At 53.6% G+C, this 16,621-nt stretch overlaps 1 protein-coding gene across 2 annotated transcripts in view; it reads right to left on the bottom strand.

Annotated features, from left to right (window-relative positions):
• Positions 1-4,286: 4,286 nt before the first annotated feature.
• The window catches only part of ca10a (carbonic anhydrase Xa), a 109,672-nt gene continuing 97,337 nt past the window's right edge, over positions 4,287-16,621 (bottom strand). For both annotated transcript variants that reach the window (XM_038777960.1, XM_038777961.1), the window contains one exon: positions 4,287-4,545. Coding sequence is in view for 1 of the 2 variants with exons in the window: in XM_038777961.1 (XP_038633889.1) it covers positions 4,523-4,545 (23 nt within the window). In the remaining variant the exon portion in view is untranslated. The remainder of the gene's footprint in view (positions 4,546-16,621) is intronic.

Genomic DNA, 16,621 nt, shown 5'->3' with positions numbered 1-16,621 from the left:
TTAATGATCGCTTTGCAGAACGTTCCAAATTAGTTCAATTATAAGGTTTAATTAAAAAAATGTCATGAGTCAAGCTGATGATTGATTTGTGGAGCATATTGACATTATTGCCTAATGAAGACACAGCCTCGTGTTCTGAGAGTATTTCAGTAAGTCGCTGAGACTGTGGCACTGGGTAGAGGCCAGTGCAAGGTGCAAACACCAGAGATTCTCAAAGAAGACAATTGCTTCTGGTTATTAAAGAAACTGCGGTGATGTTTCTGATGATCAGTAATGACTATTGGCCCATTGCCAGTGTATCTGCTCCTCATCAGCCTCCTCCCCCCACCACCCCTTCACCTCACTCCATCAGCAAATCCTTCTATCCCCTTCTCTATCCTCTATCGGGGCAGCACGGTAGCACAGTGGTTAGCACTGTGGCTTCACACCGCCAGGGTCCCAGGTTCGATTCCCGGCTTGGGTCACTGTCTGTGTGGAGTCTGAACGTTCTCCCCGTGTCTTCGTGGGTTTTCTCCGGGTGCTCCGGTTTCCTCCCACAGTCCAAAGCCATGCAAAAAATTGTCCTTAATGTCCAAAAAAGGTTAGGAGGGGTTATTGGGTTACGGGGGTAGGGTGGAAGTGACGCCTTAAGAGGGTCGGTGCAGACTCGATGGGCCGAATGGCCTCCTTCTGTACTGTATGTTATATTACCTGCATGTATCCAGCTTCCCCTTCAACAGATACTAATCACCTCAAACACTCCCTGTGGGAGCCAGTTCCACAATCTCTCCACTCTCCGGTAATGGCGTTTTCCGGAATTCCCAGTTGGATGTATTAGGATTATATCTTATACTGATGGCTCCTTGTTGTGGTCTATGGGGAGGGGGTGGCGTAGTGTTATTGTCACTGGACTAGTAAAACCAGAGATCTGGAGTAACGCTCTGGGACCCCGGTTCAAATCCCACCACTGCAGCTGGTAAAGTTTGAATCCAATAAGAATCTGCAATTGAAAGTCCAAAGGTGACCATGAAACCATTGTCGATTGTCATAAATGCCCATCTGGTTCACTAATGTCCTTTAGGGTGGCACGGTGGCAGAGTGGTTAGCACAGCTTCAGGAACCCAGGTTCAATTGTCTGTCTGTGTGGAGTCTCCACGTTCTCCCTGTGTGTGCATGGGTTTCCTCCGGGTGCTCCGGTTTCCTCCCACAGTCCAAAGATCTGCATGTTAGGTGGATTAGCCATGATAAATTGCCCTTAGTGTCCAAAAGGTTAGATGGTGTTACGGGGATAGTGTGGAGGCGTGGGCTTAAGTGGGGTTCTCTTTTTCAAGAGCCGGTGCAGACTCGATGGGCCAAATGGCCTACTTCTATACTGTTAGCTCAATGGTTCTATGCTCTGTGAAATAGAACATAGAACATAGAACAGTACAGCACAGAACAGGCCCTTCGGCCCTCGATGTTGTGCCGAGCAATGATCACCCTACTCAAACCCACGTATCCACCCTATACCCCTAACCCAACAACCCCCCCTTAACCTTACTTTTTAGGAGACTACGGGCAATTTAGCATGGCCAATCCACCTAACCTGCACATCTTTGGGCTGTGGGAGGAAACCGGAGCACCCGGAGGAAACCCACGCACACAGGGGAGGACGTGCAGACTCCACACAGACAGTGACCCAGCCGGGAATCGAATCTGGGACCCTGGAGCTGTGAAGCATTTATGCTAACCACCATGCTACCGTGCTGCCCCAAATCTGCCATCCTTACCTAGTCTGGCCGGCATGTGACTCCAGACCTACAGCAATGTGGTTGATTCTATACTGCCTCCTTCAAGGGGCAATTAGGGATTGGCCCAGCCTGCGACACCCACATCCCATGAACGAGTAAAGGAAGTCAACCCCATCAAACCCTATTGTAATTTCAAAGACCCCAGCAGCTCACTGCTCCACCTCCTCTTTTCTCGGGAGTAGAGTTCAGTGTTTCCTGATAGATATATCCTCTCCATTCTGATATATTCTGATATATTGCTGGTGAATCTCTTTTTCATCCTCCCCAGTGCTTCTTTCTGCTTCTTCTAGTGGGCAGCACGGTAGCACAGTGGTTAGCACTGTTCCCTCACAGCTCCGGGTCCTGGGTTCTATTCCGGCCTCGGGTGGCTGTCTATGTGGACATTGCACGTTCTCCCCGTGTCTGCGTGGGTTTCCTCCGGGGGCTCCGGTTTCCTTCCACAGGTGGATTGGCCGTGCTAAATTGCCCCTCAGTTTTTGAATTTTCAATTGAACCTTGAGGGCAGATCCCAACCACTCTTTGTGTGAAAACATTCTTCCTGAGCGCCTGAGCCTAATTTTAAGGTTACGTCCTTCAGTCCTGGACCTCCCACACTCCCAAGATGCACAGCAGCAACTTACCAAAGCTCCTCAGGCAGCACCTCCCAAACCCACAAGCTCAACATGTAGAAGAAGGGAATTGGCACCACATCCTGCCTCCTGGATATTTCTGAAGCAAAACTTGGGGGAAAATGTTTTTTTTAATGGTTGTTGATCAGTGGCTAGTAATGTGCCTCAGGGATCAGTTTTAGGACCGCAATCATTTACAATTTACAGAGATGATTTGGAATTGGGGACCAAGTATAGTGTGTCAAAGTTTGCAGTTCACACGATGATGAGTGGTAAAGTGTGCAGAGGACACTGAGTCTGCAGAGGGATATTGATAGATTAGCGAGTGGGCAAGGGTCTGGCAGATGGACTACAATGTTGGTAAATGTGAGATCATCCATTTTAGTAGAAATAACAGCAAAATGGACTATTATTTAAATGGTGAAAAATTGCAACATGCTGCTGTGCAGGGGGATCTGGGGGTCCTTGTGCACGAATCGCAAAAAGTTGGTTTGCAGATGCAGCAGGTAATTAAGAAGGTGAATGGAATGTTCTCCTTTATTGCCAGAGGGATGGAGTTTAAAAGCAGGATTGCAGCTGTATAGGGTGCTGGTGAGGCCACACTTGGATGAACTGTGTACAGTTTGGTCTCCTTATTTGAGAAAGGATGTACTGGCACTGGAGGGGGTGCAGGGGAGATTCACTCGGTTGATTCCGGAGTTGAGAGGATTAGCTTGTGAGGAGAGACTGAGTAGACTGAGACTATACTCATTGGAATTTAGAAGAATGAGGGAGAATCTTCTTGAAACATATAAAATTATGAAGGGAATCGATAAGATAAGCAGGGGGTTTGATCCCCTGGAGGGTGAAACTAGAAGAAGGGGGCATAGCCTCAAAATAAAGGGGGAGAAGATTTAGGACTGAGTTTAGGAGGAACTTCTTCACCCAAAGGGTTGTGAATCTATGGAATTCCCTGCCCAGTGAAGCAGGGGATGAGATATTGCCTCCTGGTGATGAAGTTTGCTCAATACTTTGAGGTGCTCTGTGAGAGAAGCAGGAAGAGTGGAACGCTACTTAAACAGGCATTGTGGCGGCTTTACAATTTAGAATGTTGGTCTGGGGATGACCTGTCTGAGGAGGGACTGGGGAAATGTTAGTGGTTTCCTTCATTCGAACCCGGCGTGCGAATAAACACCTACAGGCCTCAGATCAATTTTTCAAACACATTTATTGAGCTCTTGACGTTAAACCAAACACAGTGTATGAACATTGTAAACAACATAAAAAGGCAGTAGCTCAATCTGTACCCGAGTGTGTGTCAATTTTTTCACTGGTTGAAACGTCAGTTAAAATTCATTTCTCTAATTACTGACCCCTCTAACCCCAGTGGTAATGTATTTACAAGATTAGCTCCGTGGAGGTTTGACTCTTTGATTTAATTTATTTGAAGCAAACGTTGCCCTCAATGGCGGGACTGGCTGGGGGTGTAGAGGTGGGGTGGCCAGGATTAGGGTGAAGGTGGTGGGGGAATGAAGGGTATACCCTTTTCCCCCTCCATCTCCTCTCCCTGCTTCAGCCCTCCTCTCCCCAGATTCTGAAGACTTCTTACTATTTGGTTTGGATACAGATACTGACCTGAATGATGGAAATGGGGATGAAGGCTTCCAGCTTTGCACCCAGAACACAATTCAACACTTCACTGGTGGATTTGCTTCCATCTTGACATTAGCAAACGTGAAGTCCACATATATACAAAGGCCATTAAAGTCTCTCTGCTTTATTTTAGTTGGAGCTTAGGCAGCTACATTAAGATTTATAGGTTTGATTTTCAATTCCTTCCTCCCCCCCCTTCAAAATGGTAAAGTATCAAAACCACAGTTGCTCATTAAATTATTTATCTCATTGCCCCCCCACCCACCCCAAACCCACCCTCCAAAATTAATATTTTTAAATCTAGTTGTATTTTGGCAGGTATCTTTGTTTCCTGGCGACGGAAATGTGTGTTTGACGACATCCGCAAATATATCAAAAGTTTATTTCTCCAAGCAGGTTGTAAAAGATAAGTGCCCCTCCATCGTGGGCGTGGTTCCGTCTCCAATCCTCGCAATAATAATCACAGCAGAAATATCTCGTCAGGGTTAAATTCTGGATAAACATTGTCTGTTATTATTTTAGGAGCCATTCATTAACTGCAAGAGAGAGAGAGACAGGAGGAAAGAGAGACACGGAGAGATGAAGTTTGGCATTCTTAATTTCACTGTTTTCACACAGCATGCAATCGGCCTAGAAAGAAAGTCGTTTATCAAATGTGGCATTTGGACAATCACCACGCCTCCTTTCTCGATAGAGATAACCTCTATAGTCAATGCACCTGATCTAAATTCCAGGGGAACATTCTGCACAGAATACTTTTCCTCAAGGATCCATTTTGACCACATTATTTACAGGAGAGAAAGAAGCTATCTGGACCATGCTGGTGTGTAAACTCCACCTGGGCAACTTCCAACGCCTCTTCATTGCAGCCAATCAGATACCTTCCATCCTACCCCCTTCATTAGCTGCCCCTTAAATGCACCAAAGTAAGAGAAGGGGTGAGGAGATCAAATCAGAGCTTCAAACAGCACTGAGTGGGGTTTCCATGAGAAAGGAGAGCTTGTTGATGTTTGAAGGTATGTGGGAGAGACATCCCCATGTTTGATGGTCTGCTGAGGGCTGTGTAGTGATCTGAGTTGGAAAGAAGCAGCACCAACTATTACACACTGAATAGTGAACAGTGAATATCAGACAGTGTGTGACACACTGAATAGTGAACAGTGAATATCAGACAGTGTGTGACACACTGAATAGTGAACAGTAAATATCAGACAATGTGTGACACACTGAATAGTGAACAATGAATATTAGACAGTGTGTGACACACTGAATAGTGAACAGCGAATATCAGACAGTGTGTGACACACTGAATAGTGAACAGTGAATATCAGACAGTGTGTGACATACTGAATAGTGAACAGTGAATATCAGACAGTGTGTGACACACTTAATAGTGAACAATGGATATCAGAGTGTGTTACACACTAAATAGTGAACAGTGAATATCAGAGAGTGTGTTACTCACTGAATAGTGAACAGTGAATATCAGAGAGTGTGTGACACACTGAATAGTGAACAGTGAATATCAGAGAGTGTGTGACACACTGAATAGTGAACAGTGAATATCAGACAGTGTGTGACATACTGAATAGTGAACAGTGAATATCAGAGAGTGTGTGACACACTGAATAGTGAACAGTGAATATCAGAGAGTGTGTAACACACTGAATAGTGAACAGTGAATCTCAGACAGTGTGTGACACACTGAATAGTGAACAGTGAATTTCAGACATTGTGTTACACACTGAATAGTGAACAGAGAATATCAGAGAGTGAGCTACACATTGAATAGCGAACAGTGAATATCAGACAGTGTGTTACACACTGAATAGTGAACAGTGAATATCAGACAGTGAGTTACACATTGAATAGTGAACAGTGAATATCATACAGTGTGTTACCCACTGAATAGTGAACCGTGAATATCAGACAGTGTTACACACTGAATAGTGAACAGTGAATATCAGACAGTGTGTTGCACACTGAATATTGAACAGTGAATATCAGAGAGTGTGTGACACACTGAATAGTGAACAGTGAATATCAGACAGTGTGTTGCACACTGAATATTGAACAGTGAATATCAGACACTGTGTGACACACTGAATAGTGAACAATGGTTATCAGACAGTGTGTTACACACTGAATAGTGAACAGTGAATATCAGACACTATGTGACACACTGAATAGTGAACAGTGAATATCAGGCAGTGTGTTGCACACTGAATAGTGAACAGTGAATATCAGACAGTGTGTTACACACTGAACAGTGAATATCAGACAGTGTGTTACCCACTGAATAGTGAACAGTGAATATCAGTGTTACACACTGAATAGTGAAGAGTGACTATCAGACAGTGTGTTACACACTAGATAGTGAACAGTGAATATCAGAGAATGTGTTACACACTGAATAGTGAACAGTGAATATCAGAGAGTGTGTTACACACTGAATAGTGAACTGTGAATATCAGACAGTGAGTTACACACTGAATAGTTAACAGTGAATATCAGACATTGTGTTACACACTGAATAGTGAACAGTGAATATCATACATTGTGTTACACACTGAATAGTGAACAGTGAATATCAGAGAGTGAATTACACATTGAATAGTGAACAGTGAATATCAGAGAGTGAGTTACACACTGAATAGTGAACAGTGAATATCAGACAGTGTGTCACACACTGAATAGTGAACAGTGAATATCAGACATTGTGTTACACGCTGAATAGTGAACAGTGAATATCAGAGAGTGAATTACACATTGAATAGCGAACAGTGAATATCAGACAGTGTGGTACCAACTGAATAGTGAACAGTGAATATCAGACAGCATGTTACACACTGAATAGTGAACAGTGAATATCAGAGAGTGAGTTGCACATTGATTAGTGAACTGTGAATATCAGACAGTGTGTTACACACTGAATAGTGAATATCAGGAAATGGATAGGATCCTGCAGTAAAATGTCTGAGTGTTGCAGCGAGCGAGAATTGCCACGAGTTTCCCGACGCCAGCCCAGCGAGGTCGGCAGCGCTATTCAACGTTAATTGGTCCACTTGACGAGCCCCATGGGCTTTTTGCCGTAAATGAAGGCTCGTCTGTCGATTCGCCAGCACCGCGCTCACTAGCCGCCCGCTAACAAGGTCGAGGAACACTGTTAAATTCAACAATTATAGAGGGGGGTTCTTTAAAATATTAGCGAAAATGATTCTTGAAAATGACTGAATTTGTAAAATATGAGTAAGTGATAACCATTTGAATACTGTCCATGACTGTCTCAAATGTTACGAATAATATGCTACAAGTTCCGATATGAAGGCACATTTGACAAGCTTGAAACAATATCGTAACCAGACGTGACCTAGGGAGTTTGGGCCAAAAGTCGTGGGACAGTTAATTAATTTGGAGTAGTTGATTAATGTCTAATTAACCATTCACCTGTTAAGTGACTGACACTTTCCTGAACGAATCAAGGGGGCCTCAGCTGAGAATTGGGACCAATGAAACTCAGTAAGGGGCTAAACCCAGATAAGGATTCCCTTAAGAATTAGCAGGGAAATTATAACCGTCAGAGAATCCTTGGAGCATTGGTAAAAATTACTTTTAAAGGCCTTTCTGAAATGACTTTTAATTTTGTAAATCTGAAGTCACTTTTACTTGAAGTTTTTTGCTTTCACTTGTTTGTGTCTCAAGGACTTTTCGAGAGACACAGGAAAAAAGTATTTTCCAGTTAATTTTGTGTGAATGTGCCAAAATGTGTTCTTAAATAAATAAACATTACTGCAGTTCATTCAACCGGACTGACTTATCTATGAGTGAGAGGTAAGATGAATCTTACTGGCACATAAGCTGCACTTGCTCAGCCAACCCCAGCCAGCTCGCAGCAATGGCGCCGAGGAGACCAATCCCAAGATTCGGGAATGCTGACCTGGAGAGGCTCCTGGACACGGTGGAGGCCAGGAGGGATGTCTTGTTCCCCCGAGGATCCCAGAGGGTCAGCCATAGGGCAACCAGTGCTGCCTGGGTCGAGGTGGTGTGAGCATCGGGAGTGTGACCAGGAGGACTGGCCTCCAGTGAAGGGAAAAGTTCAATAACCTACACTGGGCAGCATGAGTGAGTAGATACCAAGCCCCCCAGCCCACCCCCACCCCCCACCCCCGAGACCTTTCTGCCTCATGGGTGCATCCACACACCCCCGACTCTCCATGCGATGCCCAACCCTTCCTTCTTGGCACCCCCTTGCCACCACTGTGAACCACGCGTGTGGCTAACGATACCCTTTCTGTGTATCCTCAGGAAAAGCTCTCCCACAAACACCAGGTGGGGGCCCAGACTGGCAGTGGGGTGCCGGATATCAGAATCCTCACCTCCTTCAGGGAGCGGGCACTGGGGGTGACCAGTGTAGCCGAGGCCAGGGCGGTCACCCACGCGGAGGCTGGCAGACGCTGTAGAGCTGAGGAGCCACCGCGCTCCACCTGGAAGTCGTGTCAAACAAGTATTTCTGCCTTCCTGACTGACCCATCCCTCCCACTGACCACAAGTCCATTCTCCAGCTGATGGTGCCGGCCCATCCCGGGCAGCTCCCCCTCCCGACTCCCATCCCGGGCAGCTCCCTCTCCAGCCTCCCATCCCGGGCAGCACCCTCTCCAGCCTCCCATCCCGGGCAGCTCCCTCTCCAGCCTCCCATCCCGGGCGGCTCCCTCTCCCGACTCCCATCCCGGGCAGCTCCCTCTCCAGCCTCCCATCCCGGGCAGCTCCCTCTCCCGACTCCTATCCCGGGCAGCTCCCTCTCCCGACTCCCATCCCGGGCAGCTCCCTCTCCCGACTCCCATCCCGGGCAGCTCCCTCTCCCGACTCCTATCCCGGGCAGCTCCCTCTCCAGCCTCCCATCCCGTGCAGCTCCCTCTCCCGACTCCCATCCCGGGCAGCTCCCTCCATCGACTCCCATCCCGGGCGGCTCCGCCTCCCGACTCCCATCCCGGGCGGCTCCCTCTCCCGACTCCAATCCCGGGCGGCTCCCTCTCCCGACTCCCATCCCGGGCGGCTCCCTCTCCCGACTCCCATCCCGGGCAGCTCCCTCTCCCGACTCCCATCCCGGGCGGCTCCCTCTCCCGACTCCCATCCCGGGCGGCTCCCACTCCCGACTCCCATCCCGGGCAGCTCCCTCTCCCGACTCCCATCCCGGGCGGCTCCCTCTCCCGACTCCCATCCCGGGCGGCTCCCTCTCCCGACTCCAATCCCGGGCTGCTCCCTCTCCCGACTCCCATCCCGGGCAGCTCCCTCTCCCGACTCCCATCCCGGGCGGCTCCCTCTCCAGCCTCCCATCCCGGGCAGCTCCCTCTCCAGCCTCCCATCCCGGGCAGCTCCCTCTCCCGTCTCCCATCCCGGGCAGCTCCGTCTCCCGACTCCCATCCCGGGCAGCTCCCTCTCCCGACTCCCATCCCGGGTGGCTCCCTCTCCCGACTCCCATCCTGGGCGGCTCCCTCTCCCGACTCCCATCCCGGACAGCTCCCTCTCCCGACTCCCATCCCGGGCAGCTCCCTCTCCCAACTCCCATCCCGGGCGGCTCCCTCTCCCGACTCCCATCCCGGGCGGCTCCCTCGCCCGACTCCCATCCCGGGCAGCTCCCTCTCCCGACTCCCATCCCGGGCAGCTCCCTCTCCCGACTCCCATCCCGGGCGGCTCCCTCTCCAGCCTCCCATCCCGGGCAGCTCCGTCTCCCGACTCCCATCCCGGGCGGCTCCCTCTCTCGACTCCCATCCCGGGCGGCTCCCTCTCCCGACTCCCACTCCCGACTCCCATCCCGGGCAGCTCCCTCTCCCGACTCCCATCCTGGGCAGCTCCGTCTCCCGACTCCCATCCCGGGCAGCTCCCTCTCCCGACTCCGATCCCGGGCGGCTCCCTCTCCCGACTCCCATCCCGGGCGGCTCCCTCTCCCGACTCCCATCCCGGGCAGCTCCCTCTCCCGACTCCCATCCCGGGCGGCTCCCTCTCCCGACTCCCATCCCGGGCGGCTCCCTCTCCAGCCTCCCATCCCGGGCAGCTCCGTCTCCCGACTCCCATCCCGGGCAGCTCCCTCTCCCGACTCCCACTCCCGACTCCCATCCCGGGCAGCTCCCTCTCCCGACTCCCATCCTGGGCAGCTCCGTCTCCCGACTCCCATCCCGGGCAGCTCCCTCTCCCGACTCCCATCCCGGGCGGCTCCCTCTCCCGACTCCCATCCCGGGCGGCTCCCTCTCCCGACTCCCATCCCGGGCAGCTCCCTCTCCCGACTCCCATCCCGGGCGGCTCCCTCTCCCGACTCCCATCCCGGGCGGCTCCCTCTCCCGCCTCCCATCCCGGGCAGCTCCGTCTCCCGACTCCCATCCCGGGCAGCTCCCTCTCCCGACTCCCACTCCCGACTCCCATCCCGGGCAGCTCCCTCTCCCGACTCCCATCCTGGGCAGCTCCGTCTCCCGACTCCCATCCCGGGCGGCTCCCTCTCCCGACTCCCATCCCGGGCGGCTCCCTCTCCCGACTCCCATCCCGGGCGGCTCCCTCTCCCGACTCCCATCCCGGGCAGCTCCCTCTCCCGACTCCCATCCCGGGCGGCTCCCTCTCCAGCCTCCCATCCCGGGCAGCTCCGTCTCCCGACTCCCATCCCGGGCGGCTCCCTCTCCCGACTCCCATCCCGGGCAGCTCCCTCTCCCGACTCCCACTCCCGACTCCCATCCCGGGCAGCTCCCTCTCCCGACTCCCATCCCGGGCGGCTCCCTCTCCAGCCTCCCATCCCGGGCAGCTCCCTCTCCCGACTCCCATCCCGGGCGGCTCCCTCTCCAGCCTCCCATCCCGGGCGGCTCCCTCTCCCGACTCCCATCCCGGGCAGCTCCCTCTCCCGACTCCCACTCCCGACTCCCATCCCGGGCAGCTCCCTCTCCCGACTCCCATCCTGGGCAGCTCCGTCTCCCGACTCCCATCCCGGGCGGCTCCCTCTCCCGACTCCCATCCCGGGTGGCTCCCTCTCCCGACTCCCATCCCGGGCGGCTCCCTCTCCCGACTCCCATCCCGGGCAGCTCCCTCTCCCGACTCCCATCCCGGGCGGCTCCCTCTCCAGCCTCCCATCCCGGGCAGCTCCGTCTCCCGACTCCCATCCCGGGCGGCTCCCTCTCCCGACTCCCATCCCGGGCAGCTCCCTCTCCCGACTCCCACTCCCGACTCCCATCCCGGGCAGCTCCCTCTCCCGACTCCCATCCCGGGCGGCTCCCTCTCCAGCCTCCCATCCCGGGCAGCTCCCTCTCCCGACTCCCATCCCGGGCGGCTCCCTCTCCAGCCTCCCATCCCGGGCGGCTCCCTCTCCCGACTCCCATCCCGGGCGGCTCCCTCTCCCGACTCCCATCCCGGGCGGCTCCCTCTCCCGACTCCCATCCCGGGCGGCTCCCTCTGCAGCCTCCCATCCCGGGCAGCTCCCTCTCCAGCCTCCCATCCCGGGCGGCTCCCTCTCCAGCCTCCCATCCCGGGCGGCTCCCTCTCCAGCCTCCCAGGAGAACACCTCAGAGGAGAGCTCCGAGGAAGACACGGTCGAGGAGTCACAACTGTCATCCTCACCTTCCACCAGCCCAGATTTACACAACTCGGTGGGAAATGTTCCAGACAGGCTCCAGGGACACAATCTGCTGAGCCCCACACTGCTGCTGATGTAGATCCGGTGGAGGCAGGAACCCCCCCCCCCCCCCCCCCCCCCCCCCGGTTGAGGCAGCAGTCAGGGGGGCTGCTGGGTCCCAGCCTGACGCTGAGCCTCTGGAACAGGGCTACCCGGAGCTGATGGAGACGATAGGGAGTGGCCGGGACAGTCAGAGGGAGATATCAGCGTCGCTCCAGCAGATCCATACCTGTTGGGAGGAGTCCCAGAAGCTACGGGCACAGGAGGTGGCACTGGCAATGAGTGGCGCCCGCGGTAAAGAGCCCGGTGCATGATGCCAGCACCATTAGTGAAGGTGACCAAGGCGTTGTGCAGTCGGTGATGGCTGAGGGTCTTGGCCGAATGTCCGACTGGCTGGGGGATGTGACCCAGTACCCGGCCGACCTTGATGTGGTTCTGTGGGACATGACCCGCTCACAGATGGGCATGGCAGACAGTGGCCCGGTCACTGCGGGGCATCGCTGAGGGCGACGACACGATGGTACGGACCATGGGGATCCGCCAGGACTGGCAGAGCCAGATGATGCAGGGGCAGCCGGGACTCGATCCAGCTGCCTGCCGTCCCAAGGTGAACCCCAGGGCCCTGTGGGCATCAACCGGGAGGAGGGGGCATTGGGGGCCAACACGGACCCGTCCCATGGGGTGGTGATGGTGGCCACCAGCTCCTCCGTGTTCCACCCCTCTGATGAGGCCGTGTCTCGCAGTCAGTACACGGGAGAGGGTGGCATGGCTGTGCACGTGCCATCGACAAGTGAGCCAGTGCCTTCTCGTCCCAGAGCCCCCAGAGGACGCCCGCCAGCGGTATCGAAGGACACGGGATGAGGTAAGCAGCTGGCTGCCTCCACCTCAGATGTGCAGCCTGGGGACACACCTAGAAAGTCGTGGTAGAGCTGGGAAGACCAAGCACATTGAGGATCAGTGTAGGCACCAGGGGAGGAGAGGGGGGTGTAGGTAGGGGATCAGGGGGAGGAGGGTGGAGGGAAGGGGGCTGCGGCATCATCGGGAGATCGAAGCTTTGTACGACACATTAAATACCCTTGTGCATAACCAGTATCACGCCTCTGTCACTTTTTTCCGCAATGTGGGGGCTGTGGGCTGGGGGCTGTGGGCTGTGGGCTGTGGGCCGGGGGCTGTGGGCCGGGGGCTGTGGGCTGTGGGCTGGGGGCTGTGGGCTGTGGGCCGGGGGCTGGGGGCTGGGGGCTGGGGGCTGTGGGCCGGGGGCTGTGGGCCGGGGGCTGTGGGCTGTGGGCTGGGGGCTGTGGGCCGGGGGCTGTGGGCTGTGGGCCGGGGGCTGTGGGCTGGGGGCTGTGGGCCGGGGGCTGGGGGCTGTGGGCTGGGGGCTGTGGGCCGGGGGCTGTGGGCTGTGGGCCGGGGGCTGTGGGCTGAGGGCTGTGGGCCGGGGGCTGGGGGCTGTGGGCTGGGGGCTGTGGGCCGGGGGCTGTGGGCTGTGGGCCGGGGGCTGTGGGCTGAGGGCTGTGGGCCGGGGGCTGGGGGCTGGGGGCTGTGGGCCGGGGGCTGTGGGCTGTGGGCTGGGGGCTGTGGGCCGGGGGCTGTGGGCTGGGGGCTGTGGGCTGTGGGCTGTGGGCTGGGGGCTGTGGGCCGGGGACTGTGGGCTGTGGGCTGGGGGCTGGGGGCTGTGGGCTGTGGGCTGTGGGCTGTGGGCCGGGGGCTGTGGGCCGGGGGCTGTGGGCCGGGGGCTGTGGGCCGGGGGCTGTGGGCTGTGGGCCGGGGGCCGGGGGCTGTGGGCTGTGGGCCGGGGGCTGTGGGCCGGGGGCTGTGGGCTGGGGGCTGTGGGCCGGGGGCTGGGGCTGGGGGCTGTGGGCCGGGGGCTGGGGGCTGTGGGCGGGGGGCTGTGGGCCGGGGCTGTGGGCTGTGGGCCGGGGGCTGTGGGCCGGGGGCTGTGGCCTGTGGGCTGGGGGCTGTGGGCCGGGGGCTGGGGGCTGTGGCCTGGGAGATGCCACACAAGACCCTGCTCGAGCCCTTGAATAATCCCGATGTGTGAAGATTCAGGGTTGCGGTGACCTTGACGGCCTCCAGGTGCTGGTGCCCTCCTCCTCCACGTGGTGCCAAGTCCGCGGGGACTGGCAGAGGAGTCGCACCGTTTCCTTGTTGAGACGGAGCTTCCTGAGGAGGGTGCTGTCTAGCATCTGCCAGAATGACCAGTGACAGCAGGATACCCTGGGCCATCACGGGACACCCCCTCTGGGTCTCTCGCTATCCTGATGGGGGGCCGGGTCCTCAGGGTGAGGCAGGGTGAGGCCACTGTCTCCGGTGTCTGGTAATCTGGCCGAGCAGCAGCACCACGAGGGCAACTTCTGTGTCCAATATTCCTGCCATAGCGTTCAATATCTGTAAGGCATTGGGACAGGGTGTCAGACTGACAAACAGCCGTGACTCCCACCCCGGGACCCTGAGTTCCCTCATTGATCCTCCGCTCCTCCCCACCCGGAACACCCTGCCCAAGCACACCCAGCCGCAGGGGGCACCCCTCAACCGGACCCCAGACCCTGTACCCTGGACATGCACTCATAATGACACCTGGACCGGGGGCTGATCCCCTTCCTGTGACACCCACCCACCCTCCAGCCGTGGACATGTCCCCGGAGCTGTGTTCCTTCCCCTGGGTGTTCGGATACTGGCTGCTGTGTGTGTGGTGTTGCCTGCCACAGTGTCCAGGGCATCAGGGTCTGATTGGGATGCTGGGCAATGACTCAACATGCAACATGGCCCACCCACCCACGGGGACTCACTTGGGATGTGTGAAGTCCTCACTTAACCACGATTGCCAATTCCCTATTAGCAATAGCCTTCAGCCACAGGCCCAGAGGCCTCGGCAGTGGTGGGGATTCTGGGTGGGCAGTGGGGTAGATGGGCAGGGACAAATGTCAGCACTGGAATGGGTACACATGATTCAGGGGTTGGCATGGTGGTGCCACAGGTGGTTGCCACCCGGTTGCCCCCCGACACACCTCTCCCCCTCCCCCCCTCTCGCTTTTGGCCTCTTCAGCTATTCATCTGCCTCCACTCGCTTGAGCGAAAGTGCAACGAGGACGGAGAATCAGACCCAATGTGTTACACACTGAATAGTGAACAGTGATATCGGACAGTGCGTTACACACTAGATATTGATGAGTGAATATCAGAGAGTGTGTTACACACCGAATAGTGAACACTGAATATCAAACAGTGTGTTGCACACTAAATAGTGAACAGTAAATATCGGACAGTTTGTTACAAACTGAATTGTGAACAGTTACTATCAGGTAATGTGTTACACACTGAATAGTGAACAGTGAATATCAGACAGTGTGTTGCATACTAAATTGTGAACAGTGATATTATCAGAAAGTATGTGTTACACACTGAGCAGTGAACTGTGAATATCAGACAGTGTGTCACACACTTAATAGTGATCAGTAAATATCAGATAGTGCACCACGCACTGAATAGTGAACAGTGCATTTCAGAGAATGTGTCACTCACTGAATAGCACACAGTGAATATCAGAGAATGAGAGACACACTGAATAGTAAACAGCGAGCATCACAGAGTGTGTTACACATTGGATAGTGATCAGTGAATATCAGAGAGTGCAGTACGCACTGAATAGTGAACAGTGCATATCAGAGAGTGCGTTACACACTGAATAGTAAATAGTGAATATCACAGATGGTGCACACACTAAATAGATAATAGTGAATATCAGACCGTGTGTCATACACTGAATAGCGAACAGCGAATAGCCAAAAGTACGTGACACACAGAATAGTACACAGTGAATATCAGAGAGGGTGTCACACACTGAACAGTGGACAATGAATATTAGACAGTGTGTTACACACTGAAGAATGAACAGTGAATATTAGAGAGTAAGTTAAACACTGAATAGTGAACCGTTATTTTCAGAGTGTATTACACACTAAATAGTGAACAGTGAATATCAGACAGTGTGTTGCACACTTAACAGTGAACAATGGTTATCAGAGAGTGTTTTACACAATGAATCGTGAACAGTGCATGCCAGACAGTGTGTTACACACTGAATAGTGAACAGTGAATATCAGACAGTGTGTTACACACTGAATAGTGAACAGTGCATGTCAGACGGTGTGTTACACACTGAATAGTGAACTATGAATATCAGACAGTGTGCTACACACTGAATAGTGAACAGTGAATATCAGACAGTGTGTTACACACTGAATAGTGAACAGTGAATATCAGACAGTGTGGTACACACTGAATAGTGAACAGTGCATGTCAGACAGTGTGTTACACACTGAATAGTGAACTATGAATATCAGACAGTGTGTTACACACTGAATAGAGAGCAGTGAATTTCTGAGAGTGTGTTTCACACTGAATAGTGAACAGTGAATATCAGACAGTGTTACACACTGAATAGTGAACAGTGAACATCACAGTGTGTTACACACTGAATAGTGAACAGTGAATATCACAATGTGTGTTGCACACTGAATAGTGGACAGCGAATATCACACAGTGTGTTACACAGTGAATAATGAACAGTGAATATCAGACAGTGTGTTGCACAGTGAATATCACACAGCGTGTCATTCACTGTATGGTGAATGACGAATATAAGTGTGCCACACCCTGAATAGTGAACAATGAATTTCAAACAGTGTGTTGCTCATTTAATAGTGAACAGTAAATGACAGACAGTGTGTCACACACGGAATAGTGAACAGTGAATATCAGGCAGTTGTTCTGCATGGAATAGTGAACAGTGAATATCAGACAGTGTGTCACACACTGAACAGTGAATGACAAATATCAGACAGTGTGTTTCACACTGAATTGTGAACAGTGACTATCAAGTAATGTGTTACACACTGAATAGTGAACAGTAAATATCAGACAGTTTGTTCCAAACTGAATTGTGAACAATTACTATCAGGTAA

Source organism: Scyliorhinus canicula, chromosome 18 (assembly GCF_902713615.1).
Source record: "Scyliorhinus canicula chromosome 18, sScyCan1.1, whole genome shotgun sequence".
NCBI classification, from domain to species: domain Eukaryota; kingdom Metazoa; phylum Chordata; class Chondrichthyes; order Carcharhiniformes; family Scyliorhinidae; genus Scyliorhinus; species Scyliorhinus canicula.
This window is presented reverse-complemented; position numbering and strand designations above follow the sequence as displayed.